This window comes from Netta rufina (genome assembly GCF_964035555.1).
Source record: "Netta rufina genome assembly, chromosome: 4".
Classification (NCBI taxonomy): Eukaryota; Metazoa; Chordata; class Aves; order Anseriformes; family Anatidae; genus Netta; species Netta rufina.
In genome coordinates this window covers 33,217,295-33,237,611 of record NC_140127.1, presented here as the reverse complement: position 1 = coordinate 33,237,611, position 20,317 = coordinate 33,217,295, and the positions used below count along the sequence as shown (strand labels likewise).

The window sequence follows — 20,317 nt, the reverse complement described above, 5'->3', positions numbered from 1 at the left end:
TTCTAGAGCCTTTCCAAAAATATTCCGTGTTACAACACTGCATTTTAGTTCAGTCAGTCATAAACAGTTCAAAGGACTTATCCAGAATATACAGACCTTATCTATATGTAAGTGAGCATTCACCACTACTTATATATTACTTTCCTTTTACATAGCTAAAGACAGGAACAGATAAATAAATCCAGGACACCTCACCTAAGACAACTAAGACAAATAAAATCTAGTTCTATATTAGAACTTAAATTAAATCCCAAGAGTGATTAAAAAAAGTAATTTACAACAAATAATTTATCTTGAAGAAAGCTGCAAGCACATCAACTACAGAACCAAACCACTGAGCATGCCAAATATACCCTGTTCATCCAATGGACATAATCCATTTCCCTGCTTTTCTTAACAGTGTGAGGGTTACCTAATTAAATTAAAAATATATTTTTGTACAATTATTTATTCAGATAGGTTCATTTTAAATTTTTAACTAATAAAAAATTGCAAAGAGCAGGTATATCACTAAGAGTACAAGCAACCCATTAAGTGACTGGAGACGATACCAGAGCAAGGCATGTAACAAACGAGACAGGAGAGCAAAATGATTTCTCACAGTGGACTCACTATTCATACTGACTTGCCCATATACTAGTTAATAAAAAAGAAAATGTCTACTGCCAGTTGTTAAATAAAAACAAACATATTACATTGGAGACCCAACATGACATTCAAATACTTTATTATTTAGAGTTTTTATTAGTTTCCCATAGCATAATACATTACCATACAAATGAAGTCAAAGCTGAAGAAAATCGGTAAAAAAAAAAACACAGCCTAGCACTAAGAAGGAAGAAAACAATTATGAACGTGCCTGAATGTTGTCTCTTGAGAAAGGGCAACTGAAAAAAATGTATGTATAAATGGGGGTTAACCAATAGGTGCAACAAAATGTATGAAAAGAGACTCTGCCTTTACATAGCAAGAGAATTACCATTCTACATACTCTTCTAGGAATTGGTCTTCTATTTGCTTGCCTGTTCCAATCTTTTCCCTGCCATGTCCAGGCAGATTCATTTTAAATTAGAGAAGTTCAATAATGTGATGACTATCTAAGAACTACAATAAAAAATCAGCGTCACAAGAGCTTTTTTCTAGCAGATCTTTTCCTGTGCTTTTACTGTTGGTAGAATTTGCTACTTTCCCTACTTTTATATCACAGTAGTGTTAAGCAGTATCTTTCATTTTGTTGGGAACACAGATTGTGAACAGTCCACAACAAAGTGACAATTTAAACAAATAAAAGGTTTCTTCTGCTAAAGTCTGATAATGCTCTGATAATGCATTTTTAAAAAAAGCTAACAAAGATAAGAAGAAACCTGAAACATTTTTTGTCAAACCTTCCCATTCCAAAAACATATGCAAGAATGGGAGGCAAAAGACTAAATGCTTGTAGATGAAGACTTAACTTCTATGTATGGACTAACTCAAATTGATCACTACCTGTTTAAGCACAACCAGCAGCTTGGAAACATTTTTACAAAGGCCTCATTGATGATAAATCCAACATCACCTCTTGTCGAAAGAACACCTGGATGCAAAAATCTCCCAAGAGGAGGAGTCTGAGACTGCAACACATGCACTGATGAGGACCTTTCAGATTTCATGGGAATTCTAGCAAGCAACAGTATGGTCAAAATACTATTTCCTTTCCCACTTACAAAATTCAACTTACTGTAATCCATTCCTCTGATCAAAAGCAGGGATCATAGAACTTGGATGCTCTGACATCAGAGCAACAAGCAACTGCAAGACATCCATTAGATTGTCATCCTGTTGAATAAAAGTTATACATTTGAATTAAAATGCATCTATGCTAGGGCATTGTTTTGGTTAAAAGTATCACTACAAAATAATTCAAAATTATCTGGAGAGTTAATAGTAAACCAAGGACCAAAACAATTAGGCCAGGATCAAAAGAGCTATAGACCTGGAAGGCAAGTGCACGTAACCAGGAGAAAATATTATGAAAAAAATACTTTCTTTTATAGAGTGAAAAGTGACACATCTGTGTCTTGGAAGTAAGCCTTTGACAGGGAATGGACCATTAGACTATGTTATTTCCTTCCATGCACATACTCATTTGTATGCACATTTCCCTCTCTTTTACTGCACAGGAGCTAGAAATAAATGCTGCACGTTTTCTGGGACAGAGGGTGGTGTTTAACACAAAATCTCTACTAATAAATGTCCACCCTAGGAAAAAAAAATACCACAGCTTGCCACAGGCAATGTTTAAAGTGGGTAATTCAAGCTGTTCAATAAAGTTTTCACACTAATAGTCCAAAGCACTTCAAACTACATCTTATGAATTTGTTCCAAGTTAATTATAACTAAAAATAACCTATGAAGTAGCAAAATGCAACTGTTTTTTCTTTTCCCATTCTTCATGGTATTAAAAGGAACGCTGCCAGAATTTTCCACTTTTGAAGAAGTATTCTGATTCTTTCCCTATCAGAAAATCTATTTTACATCCCTCTGAAGAACTGTTTTCACCTAAAGACACTACTAGCTTTTATCACATACGCTATCACTGATGAATAAGCCCTATGATAAGGCTGAATTTTACTTTTTTATTGGTGTTTTTTTCCGAATATACACTAGATACCTAATTCTTTAGGATTCGGCGTTGTAGACTTGACCATGCAAACTTTAAAAGTTAAAAATATAACCTTCTCATCTGAAGGCCACATAAAGCTTTTGCTATTCTGGTTTACTCTTATATGTTACCAAGAGTCTTATTTTTTACATCTCCATATGAAGTAGAATGACTTAAGTTGCTTCACCATGATACTGCCAAGCGTATGGACCAGTAACAAGCACAGAGAATAAAAGAAAAATATAGGTGTAAACAGAAAAGAAAAAGAAAATCTGTACTGCTTGAAGTTCAATTAATTCCTTATTTTACCCATTTCAAGCACCCTTACAGAGATGAGATCAGTTAGATTTATGTCCCCATTTCCCTTGTCTTTGATGTTGCATCTGGCATAAAGTGCCTTTTCCTGGTGCTAAAATATGAAGATGCAGATGTATCAGTGGTAACCAACATTTTCTCCCAATTAAGTTTATATGCTTCTTGTAGATGCCATTAACATACATCTTTATTTTTTAATGCATGTTTTCAATTTTATTGCTTTATTTAAGAAGCAAAATAAAAAGGACTGAAAAACAAAACAAAAAATATTACTTAGGCAGCATAAAACAACATTTTGTCTTTGTTTTGTGTGTGTGTTTTTTTGTTTTTTTTTTTTTAAGTCAGTCTCACCATCTGTTTTTCTGCTTGGCAAATCGGTTTTTAGAACAACATAGGAAACCATTCTGACTTACTGGCTTAATGAACTTCAATTTAACATTGAACATAGTGCTTAAATCACTGCAAGAATATTGGCAGTTCGGCACACTACAATAGTATTTGTTACTTCCTCTACAGAGCCATCTTGTGGCATAAAGAAGGTAATACTTGGAAATACAGATACTTTTGTGATCACAAACTGCAGAAGTATTGCACAGAAAAACAAACATTAAAAAATTACCTCATGGATAGTGAGTAGATAATTGAGGATTGCCTGCAATTCTTCTTCTTTTATTCCATAGTCCTTTAAAAATAATCAAGTTTGAAGCATCATCTTTCAAGTACAAAAGAATCATTCCCAAAAGAGCATCATTACAAGCCATTATTGTTATACAATGCAAGTCTCACAAGGCAAATTCACTTTCGTTTGGTTCTATAATAGTTTCATACACAGAAGATAGCTTTTCATCTGCACAGAAAGGACCCACTGAAGGTTGGAAGAAGTGCATTAAGACAACTCCAATACAGGTGTAAAAATAGGCTGGATAGTAACATAGTATAAGAAATTGCTACAGTAACATAACAGTGCATGTTAATTGATACATAGAATATGAACTGAGTGCTTTCCATTAGTAAAATAATTAAATTAAGGTTGCAAAGAGGATTCATAGTAGACCCGGATGTTTAATTATATACCTGTTAGCTAGGCCTATAGCCAACTTCGCATCTGACTTTCTACTATGGAATCCTAACTTCAGTTGCTTTCAATTTCACAGGAATTAAAAGCCATAAATGATTTAACATCAGGAATATGCCTTGAGGGTTTTTTGGTGAAAATAAAAACAAAGTTTCTAAGAACAGGATCAAGAACACATTTTTTTCTTTTCTAGGGCTTTCATTTTTTAAAGTCAGTCTCAGAATTCTCCAAAAGATTTTGCACCATTGTGTACAAATAGAAAATTTGCAGAAAAATCAGCATTTTACCACGAACATCTTTTACTATCTTTGTGGAATTCCATCCTAAACTGTCCAAGCTATAAATCTCTGACAAAAAAAATAAATAAAACTCCTCCAGTTGCTGGGGCTCTGGATAGCAGCACAGGGTCCATTAGCAACACAGAGGAAGAAAGGAAAGGGAGCTAGATTCAAACACAGAAGACATGGCATACAGGAGGGAAGGAAGAAGAGAGAAATCAAAACTTACAATAGGAAAGGGTTAAGACAACTCTATACACAGTAGAGCTGCTGAATTTCTGTATTCCTCTACTGCGTAACAAATGGTTGTAAAATGTATTGGTAGTCTCTCTCTCATCCCCCCCTCTGTCCAACTGGCCCACAGAATATAATGTCAAATATTGCTCTTTAGTCTTGAAGCACTTCAGAAAATGTGGCATTTTCTTTTTTCTAAGGTAACAATGTAACAGCTCTACTTTTGATTAAAACAGCTTAAACAGGAGAAAAATGCATTTTCCAGCACTGCTGTCTGTGGCAAGAGCCACAACAACAGATGCACCTTATATGGTATTTCTATTTACTTGTTTGTTTACAAAACTCAACATGCTTAGCAAAAATATTATATTGAAGTGGATTTCCTTATGAAAGTAGATTTGGATATCCTACCTTCATCACTAGCTGTTTAACAAACATCAACAAGAATGCTCGCAAAGATAAAATTTCTTTTTGAGTAGGCCGTGGCCCATCTACGAAGAAAGAAAAGTAGATACATGGAATGCAAATTAATAGTGGTTAATAGCATAGCATACATTTTAACATACAGAACATAAAAGGCACTCACTGTGTGAAGAAGACAGTGCTAGGCAGTTACTTTTCTTTCACTTTTAACTACAAAATAGTAGTAATACATTCTATTACTATTTATTAGTAAAATCCCTGACTAGTGAGGTTCTAGTAAACTTTTATTAAATATTGTTTTCTACACTCCTCTACATTCTTTTCAGAATTTGATCATTTGTTTGCAGGACCTATGAACCAACTTCATGCAAAGAAAAAGATTGATATGAGAACTTTGTCACAGTTCCCAGATGATTTTTGCAGTTTAAAATTGTTTTTAAAAGTTCTTCTACTGAAGCTGAAAGGAAGAGCTACATGCCTTTATTACACACACGCTACACACACAATAAAAATCAATCCTACAATGCCATATCTGAAGATTACCTTGAAAGCCAAAGACTTAATTTGTAGATTCCAAGTCAAGAGGACTTGCTTCTGCCATTTCTGTGCAGAGCAGACCTCCACTAAAACATTTTGAATACTCAAACACTGAGAAGTTCCCAAGAGAGGCAGGGTTAAAACAACAGGTGCAACCAAATGTCAAAGACAAGTAAAAGCTTTCATACCAAAAGCAAGTGAACAGTTGCAAGTAAATTTCTAGGAGTAGTTTTTACATTTCCTCATAGGTTCACATTTTTTACTATCTTATTCATCAGAGAAAAGCAAATCAAGTAGCAAATGCAAGTGATTAGACAAGCGTATGTATCCTACACAGGATAAGCACACAGGAATATTTGGTTTAAGAAAAGTTATTTTCAATACAGACCAGCCTAGTGAAAATCAGCTATTAATTTAAATAAGATTACCCTACATATATACTTTCCTTAGGCTCAGTAAATCAGTTCAAAAACTAATTAAGTAAATTCATATTTTCACTAAAAAAAATACGCAAATAATTTAGCTTTGCTAGTTACAAGATGCTAAATACTACAAAATATTCTTTGCAACCAGGCGCAAGTCTACCCTTTTAAAACCCTACCATTTCTACAGTCACTTCCATTTCATGTGGGTCTTTGATCACAGAGGATATTATTTTCCTCAAATGTTTTCACTGGTTTCTTAAAAAGACCTTTTTCAAGAATATCCTATGGATTCTGCTTGAACTGTTCCAGCAAACCCATTCCATTACAGTATCTGAAACACTTATAGTTCTTCTCTATACATTGCATACAGCACTGCTTAAAACACACATTAGCTTGTGAGAGTAGAAATTAATACATACCTACGCCCTTGGGAGTTATACCACTGCGATCCTGAGGATTCACTACCCAGTAATAATACTTCAGGGTATGCATGACCAAAAGAACGGTCCCAACCCTCCGGATTGCACCATAGATGTTAACAGTGCCAATGAACTCCGTAGATAAGTAAGTATACAGGGTCAGCTGAACCTACAACACCCAGTTAGGAGATTCAAAATCATTAAAGGAAAATTAGAACATATCAAGCAACTGCATTCTTAAATTTCATATATTAAAATTGCTTAAAGGAATAGAATTTCTCAGCATAGTCACAAAAACTCTGAAAGCTCTTACTAACTGTTGAATAAAAATGATTTTATTTCTAAAACTACAGATTGTCGTGGGTTTTGTTGCTGTTTGTTTTTTTTTTAAAAGGTGGTGCACACTTAAAAGAACATGAAAGCCCAACATTCACACAATCACAGATAGGTGAGGTTGGAAGGCACCTCTGGAGATCATCCAAACTCCCTGATCAGAATAGGGTCAACTACACCAAACTGCTCAGGACTGTGCCCAGCTGGGTTTGAAAATGTTCAAAGATGGTCACTCCACAAACTCTGAGCAACTTGCTCCAGTTTGCTCATCCTCAGAGTAAGAAAGTTGTTTCTTACATTTACATTGTATTTATTGTCTTTAAATTTGTGCCCATTGCTTATTCTCCTTTTCAATGGCCTCCACAAAGAATCTAGATTTGTCTTCCCTCCCCCATTATGTATTTGGGCACAACAAGATGATCCTGCCTGAGCCTTCTCTTATCCAGGTTGAATAGTCTCATCTCTCTCAGCCTCTCCTCATGTGTCAGATGCTCCAGTCCCTTAATCTCCTCTGCCTGCTGCTGGCCCCGCTCCAACGTGTTTATGTCTCCCTTATACTGGGGAGAGCTCAGAACTGGATGTAGCAGCCCAGATGTGTCGTACCAACGTTGAGTAGAGGGGCAAGACTACTTCCCTCAACCTGCTGGGTACACTCCGCCTAATGAAGCCCAGGATCTTGTTAGCTACCTTGGCCTTATAGGCATGTTGCTGGCTCACATATTTAAAGAAAATATGTGCACTCCTATCCTCCTTCACAGATGATCTTACCAATTGTTTCATATGTCTGCAGTTAGAACAACAATAGCTACCACAACACTTAGCTACCAGAAATTTCAAGATACTGATAAAATGTTATATTTTGTAGAGCAACATAAAGAAAAGACAAATGAAATGTCCAGTACAATTATTTGCAGAGAGGAAATAATTCTTTTGTAAGCTATCTGTAATATTTATGCCACAGTGTTGATTCTTGATAATAGTTCAGCACCTGAAATGAATGACTGTTTTGTATAACCACATTTCATGTTTTTTTTGAAGTTTGACAAAGGATTAACATAAAACTTTGAAATGATCTGTTTAAAAAGCAAAGCAAAATTCCTTAAAAAGTGTGAGGGCTTTAAGTACTCTCCAAGAATAAAGGACTGAAAATGCTGTACTACATCAAAATACACCTTTTAAAGATCTTAAAACAAGAGACAGACTTAAATATAGTAAATTCCAAGTCCTGAGTAATCCTACAATTTCTTCCTGAAAAACCAATAACCTACACAAGGTTTTCCATTAATTATTCCCTTGTATATACACTATATCCAGAAATTTTGGAAATTTACTTTTAAACTTGAAACTACTTTTAAAGTAGAATTAATTGGAAAGCTCCAGTCCAAACAGTTCACTCACAAAGAGCACAGATTCACTAAAACAGAAGAACTCTTCAGGGACAACATCAATTTAAACAAAGACTTCAAATTAGACACCTATCATGGTTTCTCTTAAAAATTGCTGGGGTTTGCCTATTAATCCATCCGAATGCTGACTGGGTCAGGAACCCCAGAAGTCACCACGCTCTGCTCTGCTGAGTGCTGCAGGTTTCCAAACTGCCTGAATGTTTTGGGAGTTTGCAACACTTGACCACTATATGCAGAAAAGTAGCCTGACAACAGTTTCTATATAATTTCTGCTGGGAGCCAGGATCTTTAACAGTGGCAGGCAAGCCTTAGTCTCAAAACTTCCGAAGAGATATATCAAAAAGGTACCTTATTCATAAGAATAAACAATTTTACCTGTGCTGGGATATGAATCCATATTGCAGGATTAAGGAGAACATGATCACACAGCTGTTTCAGCAAGGGCACCCCATTTTGTAAGTTGCTCAGGTATTTTGAAAAGGCAAGGCATAACTCCAGTACAGCTCGTGTAACATGGGCTTTGGAAGACTGTAAAAGAAAATCTGCTTAAGAAAGAACCCTGCAACAGTCTAGGAAGATTATTTCTGCCCCCAAAACCCACAACATTAATGCGAGACATAAAAAAAAGTATTGCTTTACCTTTTCCAGACTATATCCTATCACAAGGAAGCCCTTACAGGAAAGCATCTGTTCTTGCATAGCAATGGAGTTCTTCAACAACTCCATGATAAAAGCCAATAACGTAGAACTGAAAAATATAGTATTTTAGATAAGTGTTACCACAATGAGACAGAAATTATTTTCAAATTAACTCTTCCAACACAAAGATCAAAAATAAAAGTAACGCATTAAATAAGTGCTTAGATCAGAATTTCTAAAACCAAAGATTAAATTTAGATAGCTCTAACTTCTTGCTATTAATTAATACATTTCTAACTTGAAATTTTGGACTCTGAGATTATAGCAAAATTCTTCTAAAAACCCGTTCTTGCAGAAAAGCAACATTGTGTGTGGTTCTCTCTGCTTCATGTTTCAGTTACAGAAGTTCAAGTTCAGAGACAAATGCTATTCCACCTGCTACTGCTTTGCTTTCCAATGAGCAAGTATTTTCACCAGCCAGCTGAAAAACCCTCTCTTGATGGGTTACTTGGCATCTGGATCAAATCCTCAACTCATCACATAGATGTACAAGACTGAGCCATCTCAGAAGAGGTCTTGAGATGTACAAAATGGGCTGAAAGAACATTGTAACCACTCCCTCTTCACAATAGTATGGACGTAGATCATCTTTCAACAGCCATGAAACTACAATTGCAATGAAACAGAACAAATAAACCATGATTCTAAAAAGCAATTCCTTTGCTTTAGTACTACTCTGAGGAACTACACCAGTTTCTGTGCCTGTTCAGATGTTGGACTGAGTGGAAACAGTGTTGAAACCAGAGGAAAAGCCAGAAGATTTATACGCTCCTAAAGTTCAGCAGTAATGAGTAGTAGAGGAAAGAAAAATGACAGCTCTAGACTGTTTTAGGTTTTACTTCAAATATCAAAATACTATTTCAAGAGTGTTAACAAGTGAGCTGAAAACAGATCACGTTTTCATTCTTCTATTCTGCTTTGAAGATCCATCTTCCATAATGTCTGAAGACAAAAAAAAAAAAAAAAAAAAATCCAAGGAACAACTAAATATAACTGAAAATTTCATCTTTTCAGGGCTTTCTACAGAAGCCCTCCCCAATGGATTTTCTCTGTGACAAGAATCAGCTCAGAAAGAGTTGTCCATAATTCTGTTACACAACAAAACGTTAGGTAGAAAATGAGTGCCTTTTGGTTGTATGAACTGTCAAAGAAAATTCAGTACAAAATAACCATACTTCACTATATGCTGAACAACAACACTATCTTTTTGTTTTTAGATGGAACTAATTATTCCACAAGTGAATTTAACTTGCTTGTTAGAGCAAGAGGTAATTTCATCCACATAAAAAAAGAAATAAAGAACAGAACACAATAACTACAACACACTCACCAAACAGTTGTGTCTACGTGGTCTGATGAATATTGCCTGTAGTCCAATTGTGCAAAGAGAGGGAAAAGTACCTGCACTCCTCCAATAGAGTGCAGGGCACTTTGGATAGAATGTGTTAAGACTGCTTTCACATCCTGACAAAAAAGAAATAAAGATGTCTCTTTGAGAAACTATTATTAAAAGTTTGTTAGAAATAGTTCAAAATTTCTTCAGTATATAAACTGTACTATTGCCAAAAGAAGACATACAGCTACAGCCACCCTAAATGCCCAGTCTGGCTTTAGAAACAATCTGCACTGTAAATACTCAGATGAATATATAGGAGGTAGCTTTCAAACTCTAAAACAAGCATTTAATAATACAGAAACTCTAGAAAATGCTTCTAGCACATTAAAAGAATGACGCATTCAAAGCACAGGGAAGAAAAGAGTATCATATCAACAGGGCAAAGGGCTGGAGATAGACAATATTTGCAGAGGACCAGAAGTGTGTGACAAATTAGGAAGAAGAATGTTTCTGACAGGTTAACAGTCTCTTAGTAATACTAAGATTTTTTTAGGCTGTAACCTTCATAAAAGAAACCTTTTCTTACAATTGATGTGCATCCATATTAATTCAAGAAGCAGATGCCATGTCCACACACCAGTGTGGTAAAGGTCCATCTGACTATATATACAACATTACAAACTCAAGTAGAATTATGAAATAGAGGGAAGATGAGAGAAGATGAGTTATTTTCCTGACTGCAGTTAACACAGATGTTGTAATTCAGATAATGGTCACAGAAAAAAGTCACGTGGCCTGACAGTATACACAGGCTTGGTAATTTCAGCAACTAATATTGACTCCTCACCGCCCACATCGCTTTGGAAATTGAGGTAGTAAAGTGCTCAGCTGTGTTAGGAACTGCAAGAGGAAAAGAACTGAGATGACCCAGAGAGAAAAAAAGAAAATACATGTATCAGCAGCTACTCTCCATTTCATCCAAATCCCTGTTAAATTCAATTTTCAGGTTTTCAAAGAGAAATCATCTATATCCTCCAAATCTATGAAAATGTTTATATACCTGCAGCATGAGTGCATGTGGTGAATGAACAAAAATAGAAGGGTTATCCTTAGGGGATGACTCTAGACAGAGCTGTGCATCTGTAGCCCTTGGATTGTACATAAAAGCAATAGCACTGGAGAGTTTGCCATCATACAGCAACAATTTGTGATGTTCATCAAGGAAGAGATCACTTTCTGCCTTGAATTTAAATGTTCCCTGGAATGAGAAGCAGGGTTGAAGAAGAGAAAAGGAAAAAAAAATAGATCATATCCATTGAAAATACAGTTTTGAACACAACTATTAACAGAAAATAATATTGTTTCTTAATCAATTTTACAGAATTAGAACTGCAAGATTTCTTTTTTGACCCCTGAGGAGTGACATTGCCAAAATGGTAGATAATGTAGAAGAAATACATTAGCTAAGAAACAGAATGACAGTCAACAATGTTCACTCAGAAGGAACTAATAATTGAGGAACAGACAGAATAGGAACCATCTTTTCAGCGTTTGTTTGTACAGCTGTTGGGGAATAAGTCTTCAATTAGTACCCCTCAGGGCTGTGACAAAACAAATAATAAATCATTGCAACAAAACTAATCTTCAGCACTAACTTCACACATCAAGGAAAACTGACTAGCAAAATCAACTACAAATCTACTTTCCAAAAACAAATACTTAATACTTGATCTAGTTTTCAGCCTCAATGAGGAAGTTAACCTAGCCAGAGAAAGGTGTTGTTATCCCCCTCCCAACCATCAACACAGAAGTTTTGATATGTAAACAAGAACCCGATTAAATAATTGGGTTAATGTTTACTTGTAGTTTGTGAGAAGATACATAGGCTTACAGAACAGTTTAATAAAAAGATGAAGTGGTAAGAATATTTTCAGAGGCACAGAGGTGTCACAACATTCTTAAAATCTACCATAAAGAACATTATCAGAATTAAACTTTGGGGGCTTTATAGTCAATTCCACACTACCTTATATCCCAGACCAAGCTGATAAATGGCAAAGATCTGAGCAGCATTGAGAGCCTCACTGAAAAGGTAAACAGATGTCATTTGTCCACAGAACACTCGATTGGCGTCTGCTGTTTCTGAAGAGCCCAGGAAACATTTGTCAAATGTCTGAAAAGGAAATACGGTTTAAATTAAGCTACACAAATAAATTATGAGAATAATATAGGTTATAATTTTTATATTAAAAATGTCTTTTGAGGTCTTAGCAGAAACAAATAGTAAGTTTTTAGATGTATAAGCAGAACCTACTCCCTTACCAAAGAGTTACTACTGACTTTTAATTCTTTTCAAATGCATAAAATAGGGGAGGTTTAGTTAAAGAACAAAATAATACGGCAAAGGACAACTATTTAATCCATCAAAATGATCAACTACACATACTGGTAAACAGAGATTACTTACATCACTGGTGTTGACAAACCATGTTATTTCTCCATAGGATGCCAGTTCCCCATTCACATAACATCGAAGTTCACTATTCTTCCAGCGGTTATAGATGTGCACAATAGTAACCATATACCACTGAACAACAAGAAAATAATTGATAAACTTCTATAGACACTTAATGTAGCTCAATCATTGAAGTGGAGCACACTACACATTCAACAGTTTCTTTGAATTAAATTAAGATTGAAAGTTTTAAGTAAAAAAGACATCATTGTTGAGTTTTCCTGCACAGCTCTATCAAAGGATAACCTATTTTTCCACAAAAAGTAGACACAGATTAAAAGCTTAAAAGATATTTATGGCATAAAACTCAAAAAAAAATCATGACAACATAGAAACATTTATACTGAAACCACTGTGTAAGTAAGTTCTAAGGTGGATTACACTTAGAATGATGGACTACTGTAAATGTTGTCATTCCAAAGAGCAAGGATGGCTCCAGACTTTAAAGACTTTCAAAGGCTGTACATGTCAAATTGTCACAAACAGAATCCATATTTACAGCAAGGGATTACTGATAAGAAATTCCTGAGGAGGCCTGCTGTCCCACACAAAATGTTTACACCAGTTGCTCCAGAAACATTAGGAGAATTTCTAACTGAAAAGGAAAACATTCTAAACAGAGCATAATACTGCTTAATAGACAAGCAGGTCTTGAACATTAATAATAGAATCAACTCACATTTAAGTTCTTACATTTGATAAGATTGGCAGAGAAAAGTTCCAAATGTAAGGAGAGTATGTTCTGGACAATTTCAATGAACATGAAATGTAACAGATTAATTCAATGAATCTGTTATTTTCCAAACTGTAAAAAGAGCAAACTCCCAGTAATTGCTCTGGTTTGATAAGGAAACCTATATATGGATTAGTAAACATTCTTTCTAAAATAACACTGCGTTTGTCCGCACTAAGTGTCAAGCAATGACCTAAAGATGAGCCTTAGCAAAATACTTGTGGAAAACAAGAGAAAGGCTGGAGACAGGATAAAACACAGTATAAAACACACACAAAAATAGAGTTATCAGAGAAACCAGGCAAGCTTCAAAAATTCATAAAGCCTCTTGTAAACTCCATTTTCTAGTTTTTCCTTATACGTATCTTAAGTAAAATTTAAAAGAAATATTAATTAGAACAAAAAATGATTTTGCTCATTCCAGCGTAAATATTCTTCTGCAGAGGGGCAAACCTAATAAATAGAAACACCAGTCCCTCTAGGATACATTTTTAAAGATATATTCTACAAATATAACACCTAGTTACGCATGTACCTAGTTAAACTCCTAGTTACACACATGTAAACACATGCACATTTTTGTAATTCATTAAACATTTTTGAAAGATTTTAGTATTTTTTACTCACCTTTTGTGGCTTGAAATCAAATTTTACACAGTGCTGAAAACCTTTTCCCTTTGATTTGATGGATGTTACAATCAAGCAGCCTCCAACAAAGTGAGCAGAATAGCCAAGTCCTTTGTTCGTTCGAAAACTATCAAATTAGAACAAAGTTAGCATTGTACATAGATGGAAATAGAAATCATTGAACAAACAGTAATAATTGGATATCAGAAATATGGTTTTCTGTTAATACGCACCAATATAAGTAAGGCTTATCCTTGTCCACATTTATATTATTTACAGGATCCATTCTTAACCAAGTGTGAAAAGTAAATCCATTCTGGTAGGGCCACTTGGCTATAGGAGGTAAGGCAATAGCCTAAAAAAAGTAAAGTTATTCATGTACATTGTTGAACATCATGATACAAAGAATACACAGTTTAAGACATGCACTACAGACGTGTACACGATGAGTGTGGACTGTTTCTCTAACCAAAAAAAATCTGGCCTAACTTCCATACTTTTTCTGTACACCATTCTTTGTACTCCATTGTTAAATATCGAATTAATTTAAATATTTAAAAATTGGTCTTTATATCTCAAATAAGACTATCAATAGTAACCATGCTTTAAAATTTACATGCTTCAGTGGAATCATTACAACATAAAAACTCCTCAAAATATAAATTCAAGATTTGTTTTTGTGGTAGCCTATCAGAATAAACATATTTATGAACTTATTTTCACATAGCGTTGGCAGTCAGGAAAATAATTACGAAAAGAAGTTGGCAAGAAAAAAAAAGAGAAGCATTTATGATTTTATATAAGAATTTATTTATCAACAGATTCTTATCTTCCTTGAAATTCACATCCAGACAGCCTTCCAGTTAGAATGTGAGAGTCCTATAAATTTCCTTAAAAGAAAGGTGATACAATCCCCAGCCAAAATCCCGATATCAAGCACTGTATAAACAGTAGCTTAAAAGCTCCCAAGTTGTAAACTGCATAGGTGGGCCCTTTGTTTCAAACAGTTAAGCTTTATTGTGGTTTTTTGTGTTGTTTTTTTTTTTTTAAACATTACCATCAACTTTCTTGCAACACACACTACAACTAAGACTGCCATAAACTCTGATCAAAGATGCTGTCCAGATAATCAATGCCAACGAACAAAAAACAAAGAACTTGAGTGTCATCAAACTCCCATGCTCCATTCAGCTATCCTTGACCAAATAAAATGCAATAAATCCTTCACTACATACCAGCTAATTAATCAAATTGCATGTTTTTGAGGCCAACTTTTGTGTACTGGTAGTACTATCATTTCATTTAAATCACAATGGCTTTCGGAGTATTTTATTCAATACTTAATATCTAAGACTTCTTGATTTAAAAATAAATGACAATATTGACATTGGAGTTATTGAAGCACCCCAATATAGTTCAGGCATTTAATAAAATTATCAGAAATTAAATGCAAGAATATTACATTAACAGCCAAAACAATCAGAAACATGTCAATTGCCAAATTCCATTGTATGTGAAATATACGAAGTGCCATCTTTCAGTAGTATTCAACCTATACATATCTAAGACCCACATCTTCTCAGAGAATTATTATGTACAGCACATAATTCATGTTATCTGATTGCTAGAAAAATAACAAATGGCACAAGTATGGCCATATTTTTCTGTGGCTTCACTAGTGAAGGTTCCTAGATGTAAGGCATTCCCCACACATACTGGATACTAACACAAGCACCATTACCACAGAAACATATCAATAAGCAAGCAGATTCCCCAGATTCTCCTTGCAACGAGATATAACTAAACTACTCAAGGCAGGTGAAAAAAACTCATCTATATCTATTCTTTATGTAACACTATTTGTCCTTCCATTGTGAAAATGCACTTTAGTTATAAGCATCATTTAGTTCAGTATGAAGTAGGTGTCAGGCAGAGAAAAAAAGTTCTGTTGAGTCTACCTCTATGACAAAGAGGGATGAGCCAAAAGGACAGGAATATAAACAACCAATGTTAGTAACAGAAAAACAAATGAAAAAAATACTTCAAATATCTACATACTGCAGCACTTTTTCCTGGAAAGTTGAAGAAGGCATCAGGTCCGTATTTCTGAGGCATGTGTTTTAACACAGACAACAACTTCCCAGCGTGTGGTGGCTGACAAAAAGAATTATTACATTTGTAAATAAATGAAACACACCAATAAGACTATACACACACACACACAAAGACACATTTTAAAGCTTTGCTCATGGTTAAATAATACTCTGCTACAACATTTAGCATTTTCAATAAACAACATTAAGAGAGAGTCATGGATTCCTTCACACAGTACACAGTAGGTGCACTGAAATGTACTTAATTGCATAACTAAATTAAGGACTTGAAGTCCATAGCCACTGTCATCCAGCGTAGGCTAAAATGACCCTGAATGTTGGATACTACCTCTGCCTGCTGATGCCCGTCAGCATTACTGTTTGGGTGGATTTTCAGTGAGCCAAAGTAAATTAACTGATCCAGATGAAAACTTGTTGGGTTAAAAAAAAAAAAAAAAAAAAGCAATTCTCAAACCAGTCTTAGATTATGGTTGCAGGAAACCTGTGCCAGCACATGAGAGATGTGGAAAAGCTCGCAAGAGGGAGAAGGGAGAAATCAGCAGGCAGGTTTATTTTCATCAGGATTACAGTGACATACCAGATTAAAGAGACTGTAGTTAGCTATATCCCTTCATATAAATTCATGGACAGATATAAGTCTCAAGCACCTAAACTGACCGCTCAGTGTGAATATTTAATGCTTCCCCACCAAAACCCTAATTCTGCATTAATGTCGTTGTAATACTCAGCAATTATAAACTCCAAATGTGAGTTAACAACAGAAATCCAGCAAATAGTGGTCAAACTGGCAGAATACTTCTGCGTTTTCTTTTACCACTCCCTAGCTTTCCAGTAGATCTATTTCCAAACTACAATTTTACTTTTCCGATCTTTTTCTGAGCGCCCTTTTTCCCTTCTTGTAAGCAGCCACTCTGAAAATAAAGCACTGGATGATCCATTACAAGTATCTCAAATGTACCAAAATTATAGTCAGACAAACTGCTTCATAAATCTGAATTAAAAAATTGAGGAGGAAACACTGAGATCTGTTTAGATGTCCTCAGCACCACAGAATTCAACCAGGTAATTTTTGTTGTAGCCAAATACTTTGTATCTTTACAGCACTGCTGATTTTAAGATTTATGGAGTTGTGCAACTCCATAGCAATGCAACTATGGTGTTTTTCTCTTCCCTTCCTCTATATTTAGTCTTTAATAAAGAAAGGGAAATTAAATGCAAATAGCAGAGAGCCAGGAAATGAAAAAGTTAATGTTACAAAGACAACTTTAATTCAGCTACAGTTAAATATAATCTGTACGTTCAATTATTAAATTTAAACCCTATATAGAGCGTCTTATGTGAACTAGTTATTTCAAGAGCTCCTTTTGAAATCTGTTGTTTGTGCATCCACGCTTTTATATTAAATATATTTTAATTATTTGAAGGCAACAAAAACACTGAGATGCCTTTTGCCTACACTAGGCAAGGTATTTAGAGATAACAGGAGTGGAATTAAAAGTCCAAGAAGGTAAACCACTGTTAAAATTCCAGCAAAACAACAATTTGAGGGTTAAAGAAAACATATCTGGTGGTCTCCACAAGAAAAGAATCTTCAGGGAAGAAGGCTCTCAAAAGTAAGAGTGGACCCTCTTCTTCCTTTCTAGATCACACAAAACTATGAGTTTTCAGCTAGCACTTATTTCCTTCATTTTAATTTTTGATATAAATTCTCATGTTGCTGACTAAATAAAACTCTCCACTCTTCAGGTAAAGATAAACAACGTGAAAATAAGAACACATTAATGTGCATATGTATGCAATTTATTTTTTTCTTTTATATTAAAAAAAATATTTTTTTCCTTCAATTTCACATAACTGGAGCTATAAAAGTAAAAACACGTGCATAAAAACACATGCGTAGTATTGCTATATTATTCCCAGGTGTTCAAGAAGACCAATCCAGTCAATATATCCAAAATCTAAACTTAATTTCATCACTGTTCTACTCTACATGCGTTAATTGCTTTCAAGTAAAAATAGATTCCATTGATATAACAGCAGCAGGCATCCTTTATTTCCTGGTATATTTTAAAAATACGTATTTTAAGGTTATCACACAGTCTCTTAAGTTGGAAACATTACAAAAAAACACCAACAACACTACAAAAATATTGGTTTCAGGTTTGTTTTCTTTTACCCATCTCCCTTTTTCTCCTTGAAGTTTGCTGAAGAATAACTTGAGCTCTCGAACCGTCAAGTTATAGCTAGCCAACACACCCAGCATATCCACTAAGAGATCTGAAAGGAGAACAATATAATAATACTTAATAAAATGCAGTGTCAAATTTCTATCACTTCATTAATAAGTAAGTGTTCCCATGAGATTTTACGTAAAAGGAACACAATTTGACTCATATACTAGGTGAAGCTGTACCTGCAATCATGTTGTCAGCTCTATCAATCCTCTTGAGTACTTGTTCAACCAGCCCCACTTCCGTGCATGCCTGTAGATTGCGTATACTTTTCTTCAGGATTGCTGTGAACATGCTCCACACCTCGGCCTGGCAGGTGACGTCGCATTTATCCAACAATTCTACCATGCAGGTAATGCCATCTTTTTCTTGAATAATAAAGTTCATTTCCAGGTCAAAATCGCCCCCAACAAGCTTTCAGACAAAAGATTAGAAAATACATACATCAAAACACCATTCCACATTTAATTATTCAGTTACTATCTTCTTGCAGTTATTCCATCTGCAAGGAGAAAACTATCAAACACAAGCTGAAAAGCAAAATGAGATCGACGTCAATCTATCAAGTCTTATTCTTCCTGTTTCAACTTCCACTTCAAGATCTAACAAAGGTGTCAGCTACTACAAGACAATTGCTGCAAAAGAACTTTTGGGTAGTTTAAGATATGGATGTCCGGAGCTGCCGCACACAGGTGTGAAGTGAACAGATCAATGGAAGGTTCCAAGGCAGGTGAGAGAGCAAGGTCAACTAAGATACCTTAAATGGCCTAGAGTGGCCCTAAAAGCTTCCCTGTGGATGTGCTTAATACTCCTGAAATAAGGCAATTCTAGCCCAAAGAAGAAATATTGCTGCTTACAAATGTTTAAGAGTCATTCTTGAGATACTGAATAAGGCTGGTACAGTATTAATTGCCAATTTCATTAGTCACAGGTATGAAAAGGAAGTAAAGGCTTGCTCTACTTGGATGAAAGTGAAACTGCAGCACTGTTTGAAGCCTTTGATTATGCTCAGGTGCTTAAATCCTGTACTATTTCAGGTCTCCTAGATGCAGGTTTTGTTTAAACATGCACCTAGTAACTAATCGCATGTGCCAGGAAAGGGTGTGGGACAGGGACGGGGGAATGAATAACTAACCTACTTCATTCTGGGGTTTGTACTCAATAAAATTAATAACCTCTACCCCCAATCCCCACATTTCTATAACTTTTCTTGGACATTGGAACTATATTAAACTTTAAAATGTGCCATACTTGCTTATGACATAACAACCTACAAATAAGAATTCAAGTAGGGTTGACTCAAATATCAGCTTCTTCTCAGTTGTACAAGACTACCTAATAAAAGACATTATTTCTGCCACATATATTGTTCCTTCCACAAGCTTTGTTCTTTAACAGCTTCAATAGTGTCACTCACCAAAATCATACCATGTCAAAACTGCCCCAAAAATACATACAGTAAGTTGCTTCTGTATTAGCTCCTACACCTTCTCTCAGCTGAGCAGGATCTGAAGATAAACTTACACAACGAAATAGAATATATGCTCTTCATTAACTACTGAAATTACCATACATTTTCCTCAAGTGTCTAAATCTTGTCACTTTGAAGAAGCAATCTTTGGTCTTCTGGGCATAAATCGGTACTGCCAAGCACCACAAGGAGCAGAAAAACTTCCTGGTTTTATGACAGAACAGACAATGTCTCATGGTAACAATTTCTAAATAGTAATTTACACTTTTCCATTTTCTCCTCTCTTGGTCATGAAAAGTAATTATGCAATTTACTATCAGATGTTTCCTTAATATCTAGGGAAATCGCAGGAAGCGAACAGGGAGACTTAAATTATATTCCCAGCTTCTCTATATCAATTCTCCCTGTCAACTCACTCAAACAAATCTATCACGTCATTATCCCCAAGCCTGTTTTCCCCTTCCTTAAGATGGAGCAGAGGCCTACCTCAAGAAAGCACCAT

At 35.1% G+C, this 20,317-nt stretch overlaps 1 protein-coding gene across 5 annotated transcripts in view; it reads right to left on the bottom strand.

Moving 5' to 3' along the window:
* LRBA (LPS responsive beige-like anchor protein) overlaps positions 1 to 20,317 on the bottom strand; it is a 392,983-nt gene that overhangs the window by 338,176 nt on the left and 34,490 nt on the right. For all 5 annotated transcript variants that reach the window (XM_084285540.1, XM_084285542.1, XM_084285541.1 and 2 more), the window contains 15 exons: positions 18,527 to 18,758; positions 18,290 to 18,390; positions 16,058 to 16,153; positions 14,233 to 14,354; positions 14,000 to 14,126; positions 12,592 to 12,711; positions 12,151 to 12,297; positions 11,185 to 11,382; positions 10,119 to 10,252; positions 8,729 to 8,837; positions 8,465 to 8,617; positions 6,351 to 6,519; positions 4,958 to 5,037; positions 3,579 to 3,641; positions 1,721 to 1,818 (listed from right to left, as the gene is read on the bottom strand). In XM_084285540.1, the coding sequence (XP_084141666.1) occupies positions 1,721 to 1,818; positions 3,579 to 3,641; positions 4,958 to 5,037; positions 6,351 to 6,519; positions 8,465 to 8,617; positions 8,729 to 8,837; positions 10,119 to 10,252; positions 11,185 to 11,382; positions 12,151 to 12,297; positions 12,592 to 12,711; positions 14,000 to 14,126; positions 14,233 to 14,354; positions 16,058 to 16,153; positions 18,290 to 18,390; positions 18,527 to 18,758 (1,949 nt within the window). The remainder of the gene's footprint in view (positions 1 to 1,720; positions 1,819 to 3,578; positions 3,642 to 4,957; positions 5,038 to 6,350; positions 6,520 to 8,464; positions 8,618 to 8,728; positions 8,838 to 10,118; positions 10,253 to 11,184; positions 11,383 to 12,150; positions 12,298 to 12,591; positions 12,712 to 13,999; positions 14,127 to 14,232; positions 14,355 to 16,057; positions 16,154 to 18,289; positions 18,391 to 18,526; positions 18,759 to 20,317) is intronic.